At 42.7% G+C, this 17,551-nt stretch overlaps 1 protein-coding gene across 1 annotated transcript; it reads left to right on the forward strand.

Annotated features, from left to right (window-relative positions):
* Window positions 1-4,543: 4,543 nt before the first annotated feature.
* Window positions 4,544-16,547, forward strand: cpa5 (carboxypeptidase A5). The gene is made up of 11 exons (XM_088340429.1): window positions 4,544-4,666; window positions 10,305-10,386; window positions 10,484-10,618; window positions 13,054-13,158; window positions 13,231-13,332; window positions 13,487-13,588; window positions 13,662-13,772; window positions 13,849-13,939; window positions 15,835-16,034; window positions 16,103-16,187; window positions 16,294-16,547. Exons 1-11 carry the CDS (start codon window positions 4,602-4,604, stop codon window positions 16,479-16,481), a joined length of 1,266 nt encoding a protein of 421 aa, XP_088196555.1. The 5' UTR covers window positions 4,544-4,601; the 3' UTR covers window positions 16,482-16,547.
* The last annotated feature ends 1,004 nt before the right edge of the window (window positions 16,548-17,551 follow it).

Consider the following 17,551-nt stretch of genomic DNA (forward strand, 5'->3'; position numbering starts at 1 on the left):
ATGATCGCAGCATGGCTTTAGGACTAGGACCTTAGCTTGGCCTTTTGGCTGAGAGTAAGTGTCCCGGCTCCTAGGCTTTGTAGCGTATTATGAACTGACCGATAACGGATAATGGATAATGAATAACGAAGATAGATCAATAACCCTTAAAAACCCCATATAATGCATTAAACTTGTCTTTATTGTCATAAATACGTAGTAAACATTTTTTAAACAAGATAAGACAAAGAACACAAGGATAAAAGTGTAAAAAAATAGTATTTAGATCCATAAGCAATACTCACAAGGAAGTACTTGTAGAATTGTATAATCTGAATAAATCAGAGAAATAGTGGAATGAGAAATAATGCAATGACATTAGCAGTGAAATTGTGCAAAAATAAAAATCAAGTAATAAGATATGAATATACATTTGCGGTAAAGCAAGCCGACAATGTCCTCCAGACTGGGCAGACAGCAGCTGAAAATATCCCGGGTCATGCTGATGATGCTGATGACTCTCTGAAAGGTTGGAGTTGAAAGAAAATGTTAACACTGTTTATAATAAAAGTTTGAAAAAAATGTATCTTTGTTTTTCTTTAAGTACCAAAATCCAAAGAAAAAAAGTGTTAGGTTTGACAAATGAACAGGGTTCGGTAGGGTTACTTTAACTGGATTACTTTCAATTACTTTTGGATTACTCCAATACCAAATATGCTAATAAAAGACAAAATAAACTAAATATGAATAAGATTATGACTCACAACACGTGGTAAGCTTTCTCTCCTGGCTTTGATCTCTCTGATCTCCGGCAAAACTAACATCAAATGCGACGGAAACAAAATGAAAATAAATCCAAACAGCTTGCCAACATCATTTTTGCCGTTCCATGTATTCCAAGCCTGTACAAAGTTTAGTCATTTTATTCATATTTAGTTTATTTTGTCTTTTATTAGCATATTTGGTATTGGAGTAATCCAAAAGTAATTGAAAGTAATCCAGTTAAAGTAACCCTACCCAACTCTGCAAATGAAGTACTTAAAAAAAAAGGAAATCAAATGCATTAAAATGAATACTGGGAAATTATTTAGAAGAAATATTTTCAAATAGACAAACGAACCTATTAAAATTTGTGACTTTAAATGAGTTATTTACGAATGTTCTTTGAATATCGCGATCTTGAAAAAAATAAAATAAATAAACTATCCATGAAAGAGAACACGTTCTTGGCTGTCATGATTACTGATGTGATTTACCTGTGCCCACTCCTTTGGCGCCAACTGCCTCGGACTTTGATTGGCTATCTGTCCCTATTCAAACCCACTCCTATCTGTTCCCTTTTTTCAGTCCGTCAGTTTTTACACGGCAAGCCCCTTTTTTGACCCTGACTCACGTCTGTCCTGTTTTTTGCTCCTGTTTGTCTCCCGCTACGACCTGTTTTGATCTCGACCACATCTGCTCTCCCGTCCCGGCTTACGACTCGTTTCCAGCACCGACCACGTCTTGCTCTCCCAGTCCCGGCTACCGGCCAGTTTTCCGCCCCTGACATCGCCATCGCACACTACGGAAGATCCTCTTCCGTGTTCCGATCCAACCCGAGTACGAGAGCGAACACCGGATCGTTTGACACTTGGCTATTTATTTTTTAACATTTTCATTCATTTTTGTAGTTTCAGTAACAGCTCAGTGTTTCTGATCTGTTATCATTTTGTCATAGCATTACCAATCCCTTTTTAAATCTAACTTTATTTTACCTATTCATTTTGACTGCCGATTTCTTCATCCATCTATTATCTGCACCACTCAGTAGGGTCCCAGCTATTTTCGGGCAGAGGACACCCTGAACTGGTTGCCAGCCAGCCGCAAGGCACACATAGACAACATTTCATACCCACACTCATACCTAGGTGTCGCCATTTCACCTGACATGCATGATTTTGGAATGTGGGAGGAAACTGAAGTGCCTGGAGGAAACGCACGCAGGCACGGGGAGGCAAAGTCCACACGGGGAGGCTACGGTAGCTGGACGCGAACCCTGAACCTTAGCACCGTGGAGCTGTGTGCTAACCACCCAGCCGCGTGCCACCCACTGCCAATTTTTTTGTTTCAAATATGACCGCATCAGCAGAACGGCGGCGGAGTGGTGAGCGCGTGTGCGGCACAGTTCTGAGGGAATAAGATCAGACCTCCTGTGTGGAGTTTGCATGTTCTCCCCATGCTTGCGTGGGTTTCCTCCGGGCACTCCGGTTTCCTCCATCATTCCAAAAACATGTATGTCAGGTTCATTGGCTGGTCCAAATTGTCCCTAGGTGTGAACAAGCAAGTGAGTTGTCTGTTCCTGTGTGCCATGCGAATGGCTGCCAACCGGTTCAGAGTGTCCCCTGCCCACTGCCCGAAGATGGCTGGGATGGGCTCCAGCACCCCTGCGACCTAAGGATTGATGGATGGATGACCGCATCATAATATTTTTAATACGATTAAACAAAGCTAAATATAGTTTTGGATATCCAATCCCAAAAATATCTTGCTTTTATACAAAACCAAGGGGAATGCAGAATAGTTTTCATTCTGTTGTGGAACGCTCTTCCCCCTGAGATTCGATCTGCAACCTCAAATATAGGCCTAAACACACTTCTATTATATGGCTTATGAACGACCTATATTTCATGTTGACAATATCTGAGTATATCCATGGCAGCCTGGTCATCCTGGAAGGGGGATAACCTCATGTGTGGTCTTTTCTCAAGGTTTCTTCATTTTCCTCAAGATAAGGTTTTTGAGTTGTTCCTTACCCTCATGAGGGTTTTAGATCAGAGGATGGTGTCATAATAGTATGTGGTTTGCAATAATCTGTGGTCTCTGCAGCCCTTTGAGACTTCTTGTGATTAACGGCTCTCCAAAAAAACGTGACTTGACTTGACTTCCATGATTTGACCTTAATTTCATATTACCGACAGTTTGCATTTAGCAACCTAAATGAGATTTTTTTAAAGGGAAGTTCTGTCGCTGTGACAAAATTGGCATGGAAGGTCACTTTAGAAGTTAAACTTCCTCAGTGAGCAGGTATGAACCGGCATTGTGTGTGACTGTAGCAGATGTTTTTATTGCCTGCATGTTTTTCCTTTGCAATCAGCCGTGTTACATAAGTCAAATCTGCAGCTCGTGAGCAATGCTGAAGGTTGTTTTTATGCTAAACTCAAAAAATGTTGGAGTAAGAGGAAAGAATGTCTGACATTTGCACGTTATCTTTAAGTGAATGATGTGACCTGTGTTGAGAGTGTGTCTGTCAGGACCAGAACGGAAACAGGACCCAATTGCGTTACGTTTCTCACAATTTTTATTAACGGAAAGAGGACGGGCTGTGGCAACGATCCGGTGTTCGCTAGGCGCGGGAAGGAGGTCGCTCTGAACACAGAAGAGGATCTTCCGTGGCGAACGATGGCGGTGTCGGGGACAGAAAAAACGGGTCAGTAGCCGGGACAAGAGAGTAAAAACTTGGTCGGGGTCGGAAGTGAGTCGTAAGCCAGGCAAGGAGAGTAGACGTGGTCGGGGACAAAAGAGGTCAAAAGCCGGGACGGGAGAATAGACGTGGTAAGGATCAAAAACGGTCGAAGCCGGGGGACAGACGGGAGCAAAAACAGGTGGGAGTCAGTGTCGAAAAAGGCTTTACTAGTGTTAACTGAGGTTTGCAGACAGACTGACAAAAGGGGACAAATAGGAGTGGGTTTAATTAGGGAGAGGGAGCCAATCAGAGTCCGAGGCAGTTGGCGCCAAAGGAACGGGCACAGGTGATTCATATCGGTAATCATGACAGTGTCATCCAGTTATGTGTGTTCTGTTAGAAAAACGTATGATCCTTCACAATGAAACCTTTGTTTGTGATTGAATTTTTTGAATTAGCTACATGAAGTTACCAAAGAGGATGGATGCAACTTCCTGTTATCGTTAGGGAACCTACCTACCAGCTCAGTAGCCTAGATGGTAAGGCGCCCGCTTTGAGACTGGGAGGTCGGTGGTTCGCGCCCCGGCCGAGTCATTCCTAAGACTTAAAAAGTGGTCGGCGGCGCCCTCTGTTGGCTGCGGCTGCATCGGCTCGCTACAACGGGTCAGGTGCAATCGACATTTCGTTCTGTGTACATTGTTACACAGAATGACAATACAAGGAAATTATTATATTATATATAATGATCAGGGGATAGTGTAATTGTAAACTGTGCAGTCCTTTGAGACATCTTGTGATTAAGGACAATACAATTCAATGTGACTAGACCTGACTTTGGATTTGCTTAGCCATAAAAGTAACATACGTTTTAATAATTTCATAAATTAGGTATTATCAGTTGCTTATCATGGTCAATGCGCAGTTTGTTTGCATAGATGTGATTTTGGTTTTAAATGCCTGGAATTTCTGTTTTTGGTTGATGAATATTAGAAAAATTAGCGGCAGTGTGACTTCCAATATCCATCATTCAGTACAGGGGGCGTCAGCTTTCCAGGTGGGAATCGAAGCAGCTGCTGACACACCTCCCTGCCCTTGAGCAAAGCAGGGGGGACCTGCCCCCGGAGGGTCCATAAAGGGACCTGCTGGGGGCCCCCAGGCCTGACTACTGAGTTCTGTCACAATGAGGGTCTTGCTCGTGTTTGCAGCGCTGCTCGTCGCCGCTCTGGGCAAGGAGACGTTCGAGGGGTGAGTTTATGGCCAATTACGGATGGTTATTATTCAGAATTGCACAAAAATAACATATTTTCTAACCTTACTGCTACAAACAGCCACATGCAATGACAAAAATAGGAACCTGATTAATAGTCCATGACACTGTTCCGGCAATTCTTTTAACCGATGTTAACATTTCCCGATTTTATCTTTGCAAAAAAATGATGCTAACTGTAACATTTATCCATATCAGTCGGTGACAGCCGATTACTCTTTTTTTAAATATATACTAATTATCTGCTACTGAAGTAATAAAGGGAAATTTATTAAATGACATATTTTTGATTAAGGAAACTGTTTAGGATTCAACAAACAGGAAAAATATTTGTTTTTAAAAGATGGAAAAGGGAAAAATATTGCACATTACTTGGCTTGTAAAATGTTAGACTGTAGTGACAAAAAGATTTATGTTCCATTAGTGCAGGGGTGGGCAAACTTTTTGAGTCGCGGGCCGCATTGGCTTAAACATTTTTTGAAAGGGCCAGGAGGAGGAAAAAAAAAATGTTGATTACATTTTTGTATATAGCGATACAATCTCGAATACAAACCTCAGCAATACCTGAGTGTATCTCCAATGCTTTTAGACAGAGGAAAAAAAGCTACTGGACTTGTTCTAGGTTTGAGGAGTGGTAATATTTACTTTGTTAAATACGTTGAATCTTGGGCAGGATGGTTAGCGCGTGTGCGGCACAGTTCTGAGGTCATGAGATCGAACCTTCCTGTGTGGAGTTTGCATGTTCTGCCCTTGCTTGCATGGGTTTTCTCCTACATTCCAAAAACATTCATGTCAGGTCAATTGGCGGGTGCAAATTGTCCCTAGGTGTGAATGAGCGAGTGACCTGTCTGTCCCTGTGTGCCCTGCAACTGGCTGGCAACCAGTTCAGGGTGTCCCCTGCCCACTGCCCGAAGATAGCTGGGATGGGCTCCAGCACCCCCGCGACCTTACTGAAGATAAGCGGTGAAGATAATGGATGGATGGATGTTTTATTTATTTTTCAGTTTGATAGCCGGTCATCTACTCTAATTATGTTGTTAACCTATTTTCAGTAGCAAAATTTATGTTTATCTGCACTGATAGGGTTTAGAATTAACAATCAATCTATTTTGTGTCAGAATAAGTTACACAGTAATACACTTTGAATTTCAATGACAGTTCAAGAAGGTTCATTAAATAAGCAAAGAAAATACAATTCCAATGTTTTCCAGTTCAGGGGATCCTGATGGAGAAGCACCTTTTCTGTTACTGGCTCTATCTAGTGTTAAAACTGAGAAGTGCAACAGAGTTGAGCTCAAGCGCAATGTGCGGGCCATATTAAATTATATTTTCAGAATTTGCTGCGGGTCAATAAAAACTGACCTGCGGGCCGCAGTTGGCCCGCGGGCCGTAGTTTGGACACGCCTGCATTAGTCGATACGTTTGTTCATTTTCCTTATCATTTTCTGTTGGATAATTTATTTATTTGCTCTTGTGTCAGACAAGATGACCATGTTTTTTATTTTTGGGCTCAATTCATGGATAAAGATTGAGTATTCTTTGGAAAAACGTAGGGGTGAAATTATACCATATTTGTGACCATATCAACTTTAAAATGCTTTCCTTACTAAAAGGGAAACACAAGCACAAGACCAGTATGCTACTTGTGAAACAAGATGGCAAAAGAAAATATTTCCACACTCATGAGTGGACGGTTGAACTGTTACTTTCAATCTTGTGACATTTTCTTTCCTGTCCGAAGGCATAAATGGCTCTTCAAATTCAAATTCAAAGTGTTTATTGTCATATGCACAGTAAAGAAGCACGATTCCCTGTACAATGAAATTCTTACTTTGCTGTCGACACAGATGCCAGCCTAAAAATAGAAACGAAGAAACTATATACATTTATACATAAGAATATCATGAAGATCAAAAAGATAAACATTTAAGATTAACCTGAGATAAGTTAAGGCAATAAGATAAAAACAAGCCAAAACACGGTTTAAAGTGTCTGTCGTTGTCACAGTTGCCCATTGCCCTCACTTGGCCCCGCCCGTTTGGTGCCAGCTGCGTCTCGTTGCTTGATTGGCTTCCCTCCTGTTTAAGCTCAGTGCTCTCACTCACCCCTTGTCAGTGCGTCAACGAACCTCTGCACCCGCAAGACGTGTATCCTGCTTGTGAATCCTGTCCGGTATCGATTCCATCTGTCCTGTATTGGCTCATGTATCTGGTATTCATCCCGTCTGTCACGTTCTGTCTGATATCTGACTCCAGTCTCCAGTATTTAGTATAGATCCTGTCTATCTCCTCCTGTCTGATATCTTGCTCCAGTCTCCAGTATCCGGTATCGATACAGCCTTTCTCATCCTGTCCGATATTTTGCGCCAGTCTCCAGTATCTGGTATCGATCCTGTCTATCTCATCCTGTCTGCTATCTTGCTCCAGTATCCGGTATCGATCCCCCCTGTCTCATCCTGTCCGATATCTTGCGCCAGTCTCCAGTATCCAGTATCGATCCCGTCTGTCTCGTACTATCCGGTATCGATCACGTCTAGCTCGTCCTGTCCGATATCTTGCTCCAGTCTCCAGTACTGATCCTGTCTGTCCCGTCCTGACCGGTATCTGCTCGTGTAGCTGGTATCGACCTCGTCTGCCTCTGGCTTCCTGTTTTTCCGCGCCGGACTTCTGTCTCACTTCCTCCGCCCAGCAATCACTGAATCACTGGCATTTGTGTTCACTCGCATGACTGCCCCATTGCCGTAAAATAAAGCTTGTGTGAAAACGTTACGCGTCTGGGTCCTCCGTCCGTTCTGGCTCTGACAGTAATGTGCTGAATGTGTCTGTGGTGTATTGATCAATCAGCAGTCTGATGGCAGAGGGGTAAAAAAGAGTTCTTTAGACCAATGTTTTTCAACCTTTTTTGAGCCAAGGCTGTCATGAACCGGGTCGGGAAGCAGGAAGTAGGAACTCATTTGCGTAGACCTCCTCACACTTTAATTGAGAAAGAAAAGTTGTCCAAAACACAACCGTACCAGACCAAAAAACAAAACGGGTCAAACACAAATCTAGGCATTTCCAGAATTAAACAGAACTTGCAGGAATCTCTCACAATGTTACACCGAAGTCCCACAAGCACAACAAGTATAACCAGGCATAAACAAGTTTTCAACAACGATCTCCCAAAGCGCAGTTCAAAAGAGCATGTTTAAGTACCCACAAAAGTAATCGGTAAATGCGAGTCAGCCGGTGTCAAGGGGCGGTGCCAACCGGGCGCCATGGCAATTGTGCAGAAACTGACAAAGGCATGTTTTTTACATTGGAAAAATCTTGCAGCACACTACTTACCTAAAATGTTATAAAATGACATTTAACAGTACTGTATGTTTAATTACAATATAATTCATAATGCCCCCAGTTTTTACAGCACAGACACTTGACAATGACATAACATTTGCAGAAAATGATTTATAAATGTTTTATACAATTTTAAAAAGTGACATTGGATAATTTCTCACGGCACACCTGACAATCTCTCACGGCACACTAGTGTGTTGCCGCACAGTGGTTAAAAACCACTGTTTTAGACAGATTGTCCTGTATTTCACGCTCCTGTACCTCGGTCCTGAGGGTAGAAGTCTAAATAGTCTGTGTTGTGGGTGGGTGGTGTTCTTATTGATGAAAGTAACCCTCCTGTGGACTCTATGGTGGTATATGCTTTACAAAGAAGGCAGTGGAGTCTTCACAAAATTAGTGTGTGTGTGTGCATTTTAAGACAAAGATCCGTTTGTCATGATTACTCATTGCTCTCACCTGTGCCTGCTCGTTTGGCACCAGCTGCTGCTAGTTGCCTGATTGATTCCCCTCCTGTTTATACCCAGTACTCCAGTCACTCCTTGTCAGTCCGTCAGCGAACCTCTGCATACGCAAGGCAAGAACTTTGACTCTGGCTGCCGTCGGTCCCATTTTCATCTGTATACCACTCGTCTGTTCCTGATTCCCGTTTGTTTCCGGCTATCGATCCGTTTAGTCATTTTGACCACGCTCTGATCTCCCGCTACGGCTAATGATCCGTTTTTCGACCACCGATCACCCTCTGATATCCTGCTCCGGCTAACGACCCGTTTTTGACCACCGACCACGCTCAAATCTGCCGCTCCGGCTATCGACTCGTTTTGCCCATTTGACCATGCTCCGATCACCTGCCCTGGGAAATCCACTTCCGCATTCCGATAACACTCCGATCCCGTGAGCGGCTTGCTTCCCTGGTCCAGCACGCACTAGATTGCTGCCATTTGTTTCCTCAATTTCCTAATAAACTTTTGAGTGAAACTTTACGCGTTTGGGTCAACCATTTAATCTGGCTCTGACACCGTTTGATAATATGAATCATGCCTCTCTGTATTTTTGTGAAATGTATGCGGTGTTGAGTTCAAAGATGTTCCTTTTACAGTGACAAACACTGGGCAACAACAATAATACATATTGGCCATCAGAATATTGAAGCCAATACTGGGGTCAATGATTCATTATGATGAATATCAGTAATTGATTCATTAATTAGTCTGAGGAAACACGTTTAATATTTCTATAAAGATTGTCCCGCTTTTCGGAACACCACATCAGTTTTGGGATTGTTTTATCAAGATAATGGATGAGAAACCTTGTTATGAAATTTTTGGTCTATTTCTGAACTCGACCCATCTAGGGGAACAGAGGTAAAATTCTAAGAATATTAACAAAAATAGTTTAATGTTCAAACTCAACCTAACCGAAGATTATCATATGCAAAAGTTGAGATCTGTCAGGACCAGAACGGAGACAGGACACACTTGCATGGCGTTTCTCACAAGTTTTATTGGAAAAAAGAGAAAGGGTTGCGCCCATGATCTGGTGCTTGCTGGACGCGGGAAGCAGGTCGCTCTGAACGCGGAAGTGGATCTACCGTGGTAAGGGATGGCGGTGTCGGGAACGGAAAAACGGGTCAGTAGCCGGGACAGGAGGACGTGGTCGGGGTCGTAAGCGAGTCGTAAGCCAGGAAAGGAGAGTGGACGTGGTCGGGGACAAAAAAAAGGTCGAGAGCCGGGACGGGAGAGTAGACATGGTCAGGATCAAAACGGGTCATAGTTGGGGGACAGACGGGAGCAAAAACAGGTCGGAGTCAAGGTAGAAAAAGGCTTGCCTAGTATACACTGAGGTTCGCAGATGGACTGACAACAGGAAATTGACAGGACTGAGTTCAAATAGTGACAGGGAGCCAATCAAAACCTGGGGCAGTTTGCACCAAGGGAGCGCAGCACAGGCTAATTACATCGGTAATCATGGCATTATCAGTTATTTGACTGAACGAATGAATTAATGAATGAATAAACGAATGCATAAATGGCCTCTAATGTCATTATACAGTAGTACAATGAAGTTGCAGGGATTTAAAAAAAATGTTTAAAAGATAAAAATGTCTTAATATCTGTCGTGTCATCTTAGGTGTAGAATTAAACAGAATTCAGAGTTTTGACACAACAGACAAGACATATAAGCTCTCTTAGTTTCGGTTCACAAAACCTGACCTACACCTTACAAGGCGTTCCATTCAAGGACATCCCATTATCACACTGACAACCTTGTGTTGCTTTCAAAGACATCAGGTTCTTCGTATGGTGGCAAAGGATGAAGCGCAGCTGTCCCTTCTGAAGCAAATGGAGGACATGGAGGAGTACGGGGTAAGACAACTTCCCCAAGTGGCAATTAAGTATTAAACTATTAATTTTGAATTGATATTGTATAGATAATGAAGTGTTTGTGGGCGCTACTTGCTAGCTGGACTTCTGGATGGAGGCCAGCGACATGGACACGAATGTGGACGTCAGAGTTCCCATCGAGAGTCTAGAGGCTGTCAAACTTTTCCTGGAGACCAATGACATTGAATACTCCGTCATGATTGAAGATCTGCAGGTCAGAACACCCTTTCTTTTGGTTAGTTAGTTAGTCAGTTAGTTAGTTAGCATCCACCCTTTTTTTGTAACTACACTTTAGAACAGGGGTCTCCACAGGCACCAAGTAACCCCCCAAGAACACCTAAGTAGCCCGTGGAGGAGTTCAGAAAATAGCTCACTGGAGATGCATCATTGTGATTTTCCAAAGAGTTTGATTTCTAACTGTTGACTTAATGTCTCATAACCACAACTTGGGATCAATAGGTCACAGGTTCAATTCCCAGCTCCTCTGTGTTATATGTTGAAGTGTCCTTGGGCATGACACTGAATCCATAATGCCCCTGATAAGCAGGTATTGCTTTGCTGATGCTGCTATCGGTGTCACAAGCCAGAAACGGAGACAGGACCCAATAGCGTTCGTTTAACTTGAAAAAGAGAGCAGTGCTTGCTTCCACTATCCGATGATCGTCGCACACGGGTAGCTGATGGCAGGAACGGGGAAGTGGCAGTTCCATGTCGAGCGGGAATAGTCGTGAGTGGCAGGAAAGCTGGTAGCCGGGATAGGGGAGCAAGGGCGGTAATCGAGTCCAGAAAAAAGGTCGGCAACAAGTATCAGGCAGGAAAAGGGGCAAAACAGGTCGATGCCCGGGACGGATTGAAACCGGACAAGACAGACGGGATCGATACTGGAGACTGGAGCAAGATACCGGACAGGACAAGACAGGCGGGATCGATACAGGATACTGGATACATGAGGAGCATACCAGACAAAGTCAAAATACAAGTCTTGCAAGTGCAGAAGTTCGTTGACAGACTGACCAGGAGTGAATGAGCGCACTGAGTTTAAGCCAATCAGGCAACGAGCAACAGCTGGCGCCAAACGAGTGGGCCCAAGTGAGGGCAATGGGCAATCATGATATCTCTTTTTTAAAATATATCTATTTTATATGTATTCTTTTTTTTTTCAAAACATTTTTTAAAGAAATACTTTTACATTACAATAGAATATATACTATTTTCCTTTATTTTCAGGTCACTTATTGTTAAATGTCCAATAGAAAGGAGATGGTATGGACGACCATGATAAATACGGGCACTGATACTGATACAGTATTGGTACGCCCCTATTCAAATTTTTGGGGGGAGGGGAATAGAAAATTGTTGGTGAGATCCATGTACGACGTGCCTATGTTTACCTTTCAATATTATTATTTTTTCTTCTATCACTATTATGTGTGTGGTTATCCCTGATGTGGTTTTTTAATTGGGTAGTTTGTAAGTTGTTTTTGTTGGGTATTTGTCAGTTTTTAATTCATTTATTCCTTTTTAGACATATGGTTGTTTGTAACCTACATATAGTAAATATAATTGCTGTTCCCTCCATCCCTAACTCCAAAGCTAAATAGCTAGCTCGTGAAGGCGAAGGGGGCAGTACGGCGGAGCAGTGGTTAGCACATGTGCGGCACAGTTCTGAGGTCATGGGTTCAAATCCAGCTACCAACCTTCCTGTGCAGAGTTTGCATGATCTCCCCGTGCTTGCGTGGGTTTCCTCCAAGCGCTCCGGTTTCCTCCCACATTCCAAAAACATGCATGTCAGGTTAATTGGCCGGTCCTAATTGTCCCTACGTGTGTATGAGCGAGTGAATTGTCTGTCCCTGTGTGCCCTGCGATTTGCTGGCAACCAGTTCAGGGTGTCCCCTGCCCACTGCCCGGAGATGGCTGTGATGGGCTCCAGCACCCATGCGACCCTACAGAGGATAAGCGGTGCAGATAATGGATGGATGGATGAAGGCGAAGGACATTTCGATGTCTCGCCGGGTGTTCTTTTCCGGGACCAGACAGAGTATTTCGACTTTGAAAAAAATAGAGCTGGAGAGAAGCAATATAGTCTTGGACATTTATTACAAAGTTTCAAATTAAAGATAAAATCAGAGTGCACTCAGGACCAATTGAAGGAGAGGGGTTCTCCAACCAAAAGGCATGCACAAATGTTTCAGCCTCTTTCTCATAATATGAAAAGTTGTACATGCAGCATTATACACACTCAGAATCAAGAACTAACATTACAAAACAAAAAAACAGGAACTCCCTGAACAAGATTACTACTGCACATAACTGAGTCTTCAAGGTTGTATGATAAAACCATTAATGCGAAAGTTCAATGATATGAAACAGTATATTTAGCAAGTAAATACTTTATTGAAAGATGTGGATGAATATATTGTGCATTTGTTGTGTGCTCCAAATTTGGCAATCACGACATTTGTAACAACTACATGAATAATATGAGTATCAAAGTAATGATGTGATGATTAAATAATAAACCTAATATAGCTGGAAAACTCATGTGATAGTGATAACATACTTAGTGACCTATTTTAAAAACCTAACACAAGCTAGCTGTACAATGTACAGTACTGTATTTTTATCAACTTGCTATTCATTTTTCCTCAGGTGATCCTGGACGAGGAACAGGAAGAGATGGATGCCTCAGCCCGTAAAGCCGAGCCCAGAAACACGGATAGCTTCGATTTCTCTAGATATCACAGCATCAGCGAGGTGTGAAATGCCTTCGTTTTTCTCTTACCACTGGTGACTGTTGACTTTTGTTTACTGACATTATGTTTTTAGCTCTACCGCTTCCAAGACATGTTGGTGGCCGAGAATCCCAAGCTGGTCAGCAAGGTTGTGATCGGTCAAAGCTACGAGCGGCGTCCGCTTAATGTTCTCAAGGTGAAGAGTTGACCCATTCATGAAAGCTACTTTACTTTGTCTCAGATTTAGCTAGTTTGTTTAACTTACAGATGCTCAGTTTTTCTTTAGTAAACGGTACAATAAATAGTCATTTTTCCTGATTAGCATCTGAATGAATACTTTTGGTTTGTAGTTCAGCACTGGGGGAAGCAAGCGTCCCGCCATCTGGATCGACACGGGAATCCACTCTCGTGAATGGGTCACTCAGGCTAGCGGAACTTGGTTTGCCAAGAAGGTGATTCAATGGCACATATTTTCAACCCGGAACATTTTATAGCAATTAATTTCCACCCATGTTCCAATTTCAGATCGTCACCGACTACGGCCGCAATCCAGCCCTCACCGCCATCCTCAACAAGATGGACATCTTCCTGGAGATCGTCACCAACCCTGATGGCTACTATTACACACACACCAGAGTCAGCAAACACCATTTTCGTCAATATTGCTACAATTTAGACAATTGAGCGTTGGATTTGATCTTTCATCCCAAAGAACCGTATGTGGCGTAAGACCAGGAAGCCCAATCCGGGATCTTCATGCGTGGGAGTTGATCCGAACAGGAATTGGGATGCTGGTTTTGGAGGTAATGTTGCACATAAACTTAATTGCCTTCTCAACCCGGAACTGTTTGTAGCATGACATTATACGTCTAGGTAGCCTCACTTTGATTTGTTGTGCCACTGAGAAAACATCCTGTCACGACCAGAACAGAATCAGGACCCAATTGTGTAACGTTAACCACAAGTTTTATTGATAGAAAGCGGAAGGGCAGAGCCCGCAATCCGGTGCTTGCTGGAAGCTGGAAGCAAGCCGCTCCCACAATTGGATCTTGATCCGAATATGGAAGTGGTTCTTCTGTAGCGGGAGATGGCGTGTCAGAGACAGGAGAGCAAAAACGTGGTCAGGATAAAAAATGCGTCGTAAGCCGGGATGGGAAAGCAGACGTGGTCTGGATAAAAAAACAGGTCGTAGCCCGAGACAAACAGGGAAATCAGGAACGGACAGGTGGAAAAACGGGTGGAAAACGGGTGGAAAAACAGGTGGGAAAACGGGTGCAAAACCGGACAGGCAGGAGTCAGGGTCTAAATGCCAGTAATCATGACACATCCCCCAGGACGTTTCAGTTTTTCCTTTAGCCCTGAGCAGTCACATGCACTAGGTTGATGGAAGGGGATAACCAACTGGATCTAAAAAAAAAAGCCACCAGTGAGGGGTCATTGGGATTTCCTAGGAACCTTTGGAATATAAATGAATGTAAATGTGAACTTTATGTTGTAATAACATTTTCAAGGAAGATTGTTTTTGTTGACTTGAGTCCATTTGTGACCCAAATCATATAACCTAGCAATGACATAATAACAACATAACAACAATAAAGCAAAGCATGCTAACAGTTCTTTTTTTTAGATATGTTCAAAATTTGCACAAATCATTAAAAAATCATAACTCTGAGCTTTGCTAGTGACTACTTAGTTGGTCTTGATTACTGATTCGCACACGTGGTACAGCTAGGTTCTTTGTTTTGACTATTTAGTGATGTTTGTCTATGGTTAAACCCACTATGCATTGCAGTGACATGTTTAAAGGATTTTTGGTAACAATGAAATAGTAAACTTTCTTGTTTGGTTTGTTGTTTATGTAAGCATAATCTAAAGTTTAAAAAAATAACTCCGATCACCCTTTATTACCTTGTGTCAGGACCAGAACGGAAACAGAACCCACTTGCGTAACGTTTACCACAAGTTTTATTGAAAGAGAGAGGAAGGGCTGCGCCCACGATCCAATGTTCGCTGGGCGCGGGAAGCAAGTCGCTCTCGTACTCGGATTGTGACCCGAACACAGAAGTGGATCTTTTGTAGCGAGTGATGGCGGTTTCAGGGGCGGATAACTGGTCGGTAGCCGGGACTGGGAGAGCAAGACGTGGTCGGGGTCGGAAAAGAGTTTTAAGCCGGGACAGGAGAGCAGACGTGATCGGGATCAAAACAGGTTGTAGCGGGAGACAAACAGGAACAAAAAACGGCACAGGCGTGAGTCAGGGTCAAAAAAAGGCTTGCCTAGTATACACAGATATTCGCAGACAGCTGACAACAGGGGCTTGACAGGACAGGGTTCAAATAGTGACAGGGATCCAATCAGAACCCGCGGCGGTAGGAGCCGAATGAGCGGGCACAGGTGAATCGCATCGGTAATCATGACACCTTGTTTCTTGTACCTTCATGAAAAGGCCACTAATTACTAAAGTTTGTTGATTGTTCCTCTGTTGGTTGATTGTTTGTTTTCATTTAGTTAGCCGGTAAATTATATTTTATATTAGGAGTGTTAGGAGTGGCACCTTTATTTTAGATGAAAAAACAAGCTCATCTGTCATTCGTTCCTTGTTTTCATTTTATTAGTCGAAGTAACTTCACCTTCTTCACAATGGCAGAAAGCATGAGTCACTGCTGATGTAGAGCATTACGATTCTCCATCTTCTTTCAGGCCCTGGTGCAAGTGGCAGCCCTTGCTCGGAGACGTACCGCGGACCGCGGGCGCACTCAGAGTCAGAAGTTAGCTCCATCGTGAACTTTGTCAAATCTCACGGCAACATCAAGTCCTTCGTGTCCATCCACTCGTACTCGCAGATGTTGCTCTACCCGTACGGATACACCAGGACGCCCGTCAGGGATCAGGCTGAACTGGTGAGAGATCGGGCCGATTGATATAGCATTGCTGTCTTGGCCCTCCATTGATTTGTGTGTTTGGGTAGCATTCGTTGGCGAGGAAGGCCATCACCGACCTGTCCTCTCTGTACCGCACTCGGTACCGATATGGTAGCATCATCAACACCATCTGTGAGTTTTTAGTCCAACCTAAAGTATCTTAGCAAGATGTATATAGCTGTCAAAGACAGGGACTATTAGTCACTCATACAGCTCAACTCTCCTTTTCCCGTTTCAGATCAGGCCAGTGGAGGAACCATTGACTGGACGTACAATCAGGGAATCAAATACTCTTTCACTTTCGAGCTTCGCGACACGGGACGTTACGGTTTCATGCTGCCAGCCAGCCAGATCCTGCCCACTGCCCAGGAGACTTGGTTGGCTCTTATGGCCATCATGGACCACACTTCCAAGAACCTCTACTAGGCAGCACGTTGCCCTATGTGGGCGGAAGAATATCATGAAGAACAATAAAGCAAAAATCAGAAAATATTCCTATGCTTCTCTATGTATTTTAAAACAATCCCGAGCATGTAAAAAAATGGACTCCAAAAGTTTTTTAGGGGGTTGGGAAAATAAATATTGTCATAAAAATGTTTTTTTAAGATTTAATACATGAAAGGAACACTACATTAAATATTAAAACTTTTCGAAAAGAAAAAAACCAAAGGATCTGCCAGGGATGATTTATCAAATAATTTATATATTTTTTTCACATCACGGAAAGAAATTATTTCATTTTAATATTACAAAGATTTACCTAAAATTAACATTTTAAAAACAATCAAATTAAGACAAAAAGGGGAAAAATAATTTTGTTAGTAAAAAACTAGGGAAAAACAATTGCGAAAGAAAATTAAATGATAAACAAATGGAGAAAGTGAAACATTAATGTTAGAAAACACTATTTTTCTCACAACAGTGATGATATATTAGAAAGGAAATACTGTGAAACAATAATTATTTCCATAAAAATGTACAAAAAATATTGCAAGAATAATACAATACACATTTAAAACAATGATCAAGAAAAAATAAAATAAAAATCAGAAGTTATAAGACGTTTTAGGGACTTTTACTATGGTAAAGAATTTGTTACAAAGTAAAAATGGGGCGGCATGGCAGCTCATCGGTTAGCGCGTGCTAAGCACAGTTCTGAGTTCATGGGTTTAAATCCTGTGTGGAGTTTGCATGTTCTCCCCATGCTCCCACATCCCATAAACATGCATGTCAGGTTAATTAGCCAGTCCAAATTGTCCCTAGGTGTGAATGAGCGAGTGAGTTGTCTGTCTCTGTGTGCCCTGCGACTGGCTTAAAACCAGTTCAGGGTGACCCCTTCCCACTGCCCGAAGATAGCTGGGATATGCTCCAGCACCCCCGCGACTCATCTGAGGATAAGCGGTGCAGATGATGGACTAATGGATGGATGGATGGAAATATGAATCTAACCAAATTATATAATTTTGGGTAACTGTTTAATATAAGTCGAACATCAA

Source organism: Urocampus carinirostris, chromosome 7, assembly GCF_059441175.1.
Source record: "Urocampus carinirostris isolate Australia breed hairy pipefish chromosome 7, RoL_Ucar_1.0, whole genome shotgun sequence".
Lineage (NCBI taxonomy): Eukaryota > Metazoa > Chordata > Actinopteri > Syngnathiformes > Syngnathidae > Urocampus > Urocampus carinirostris.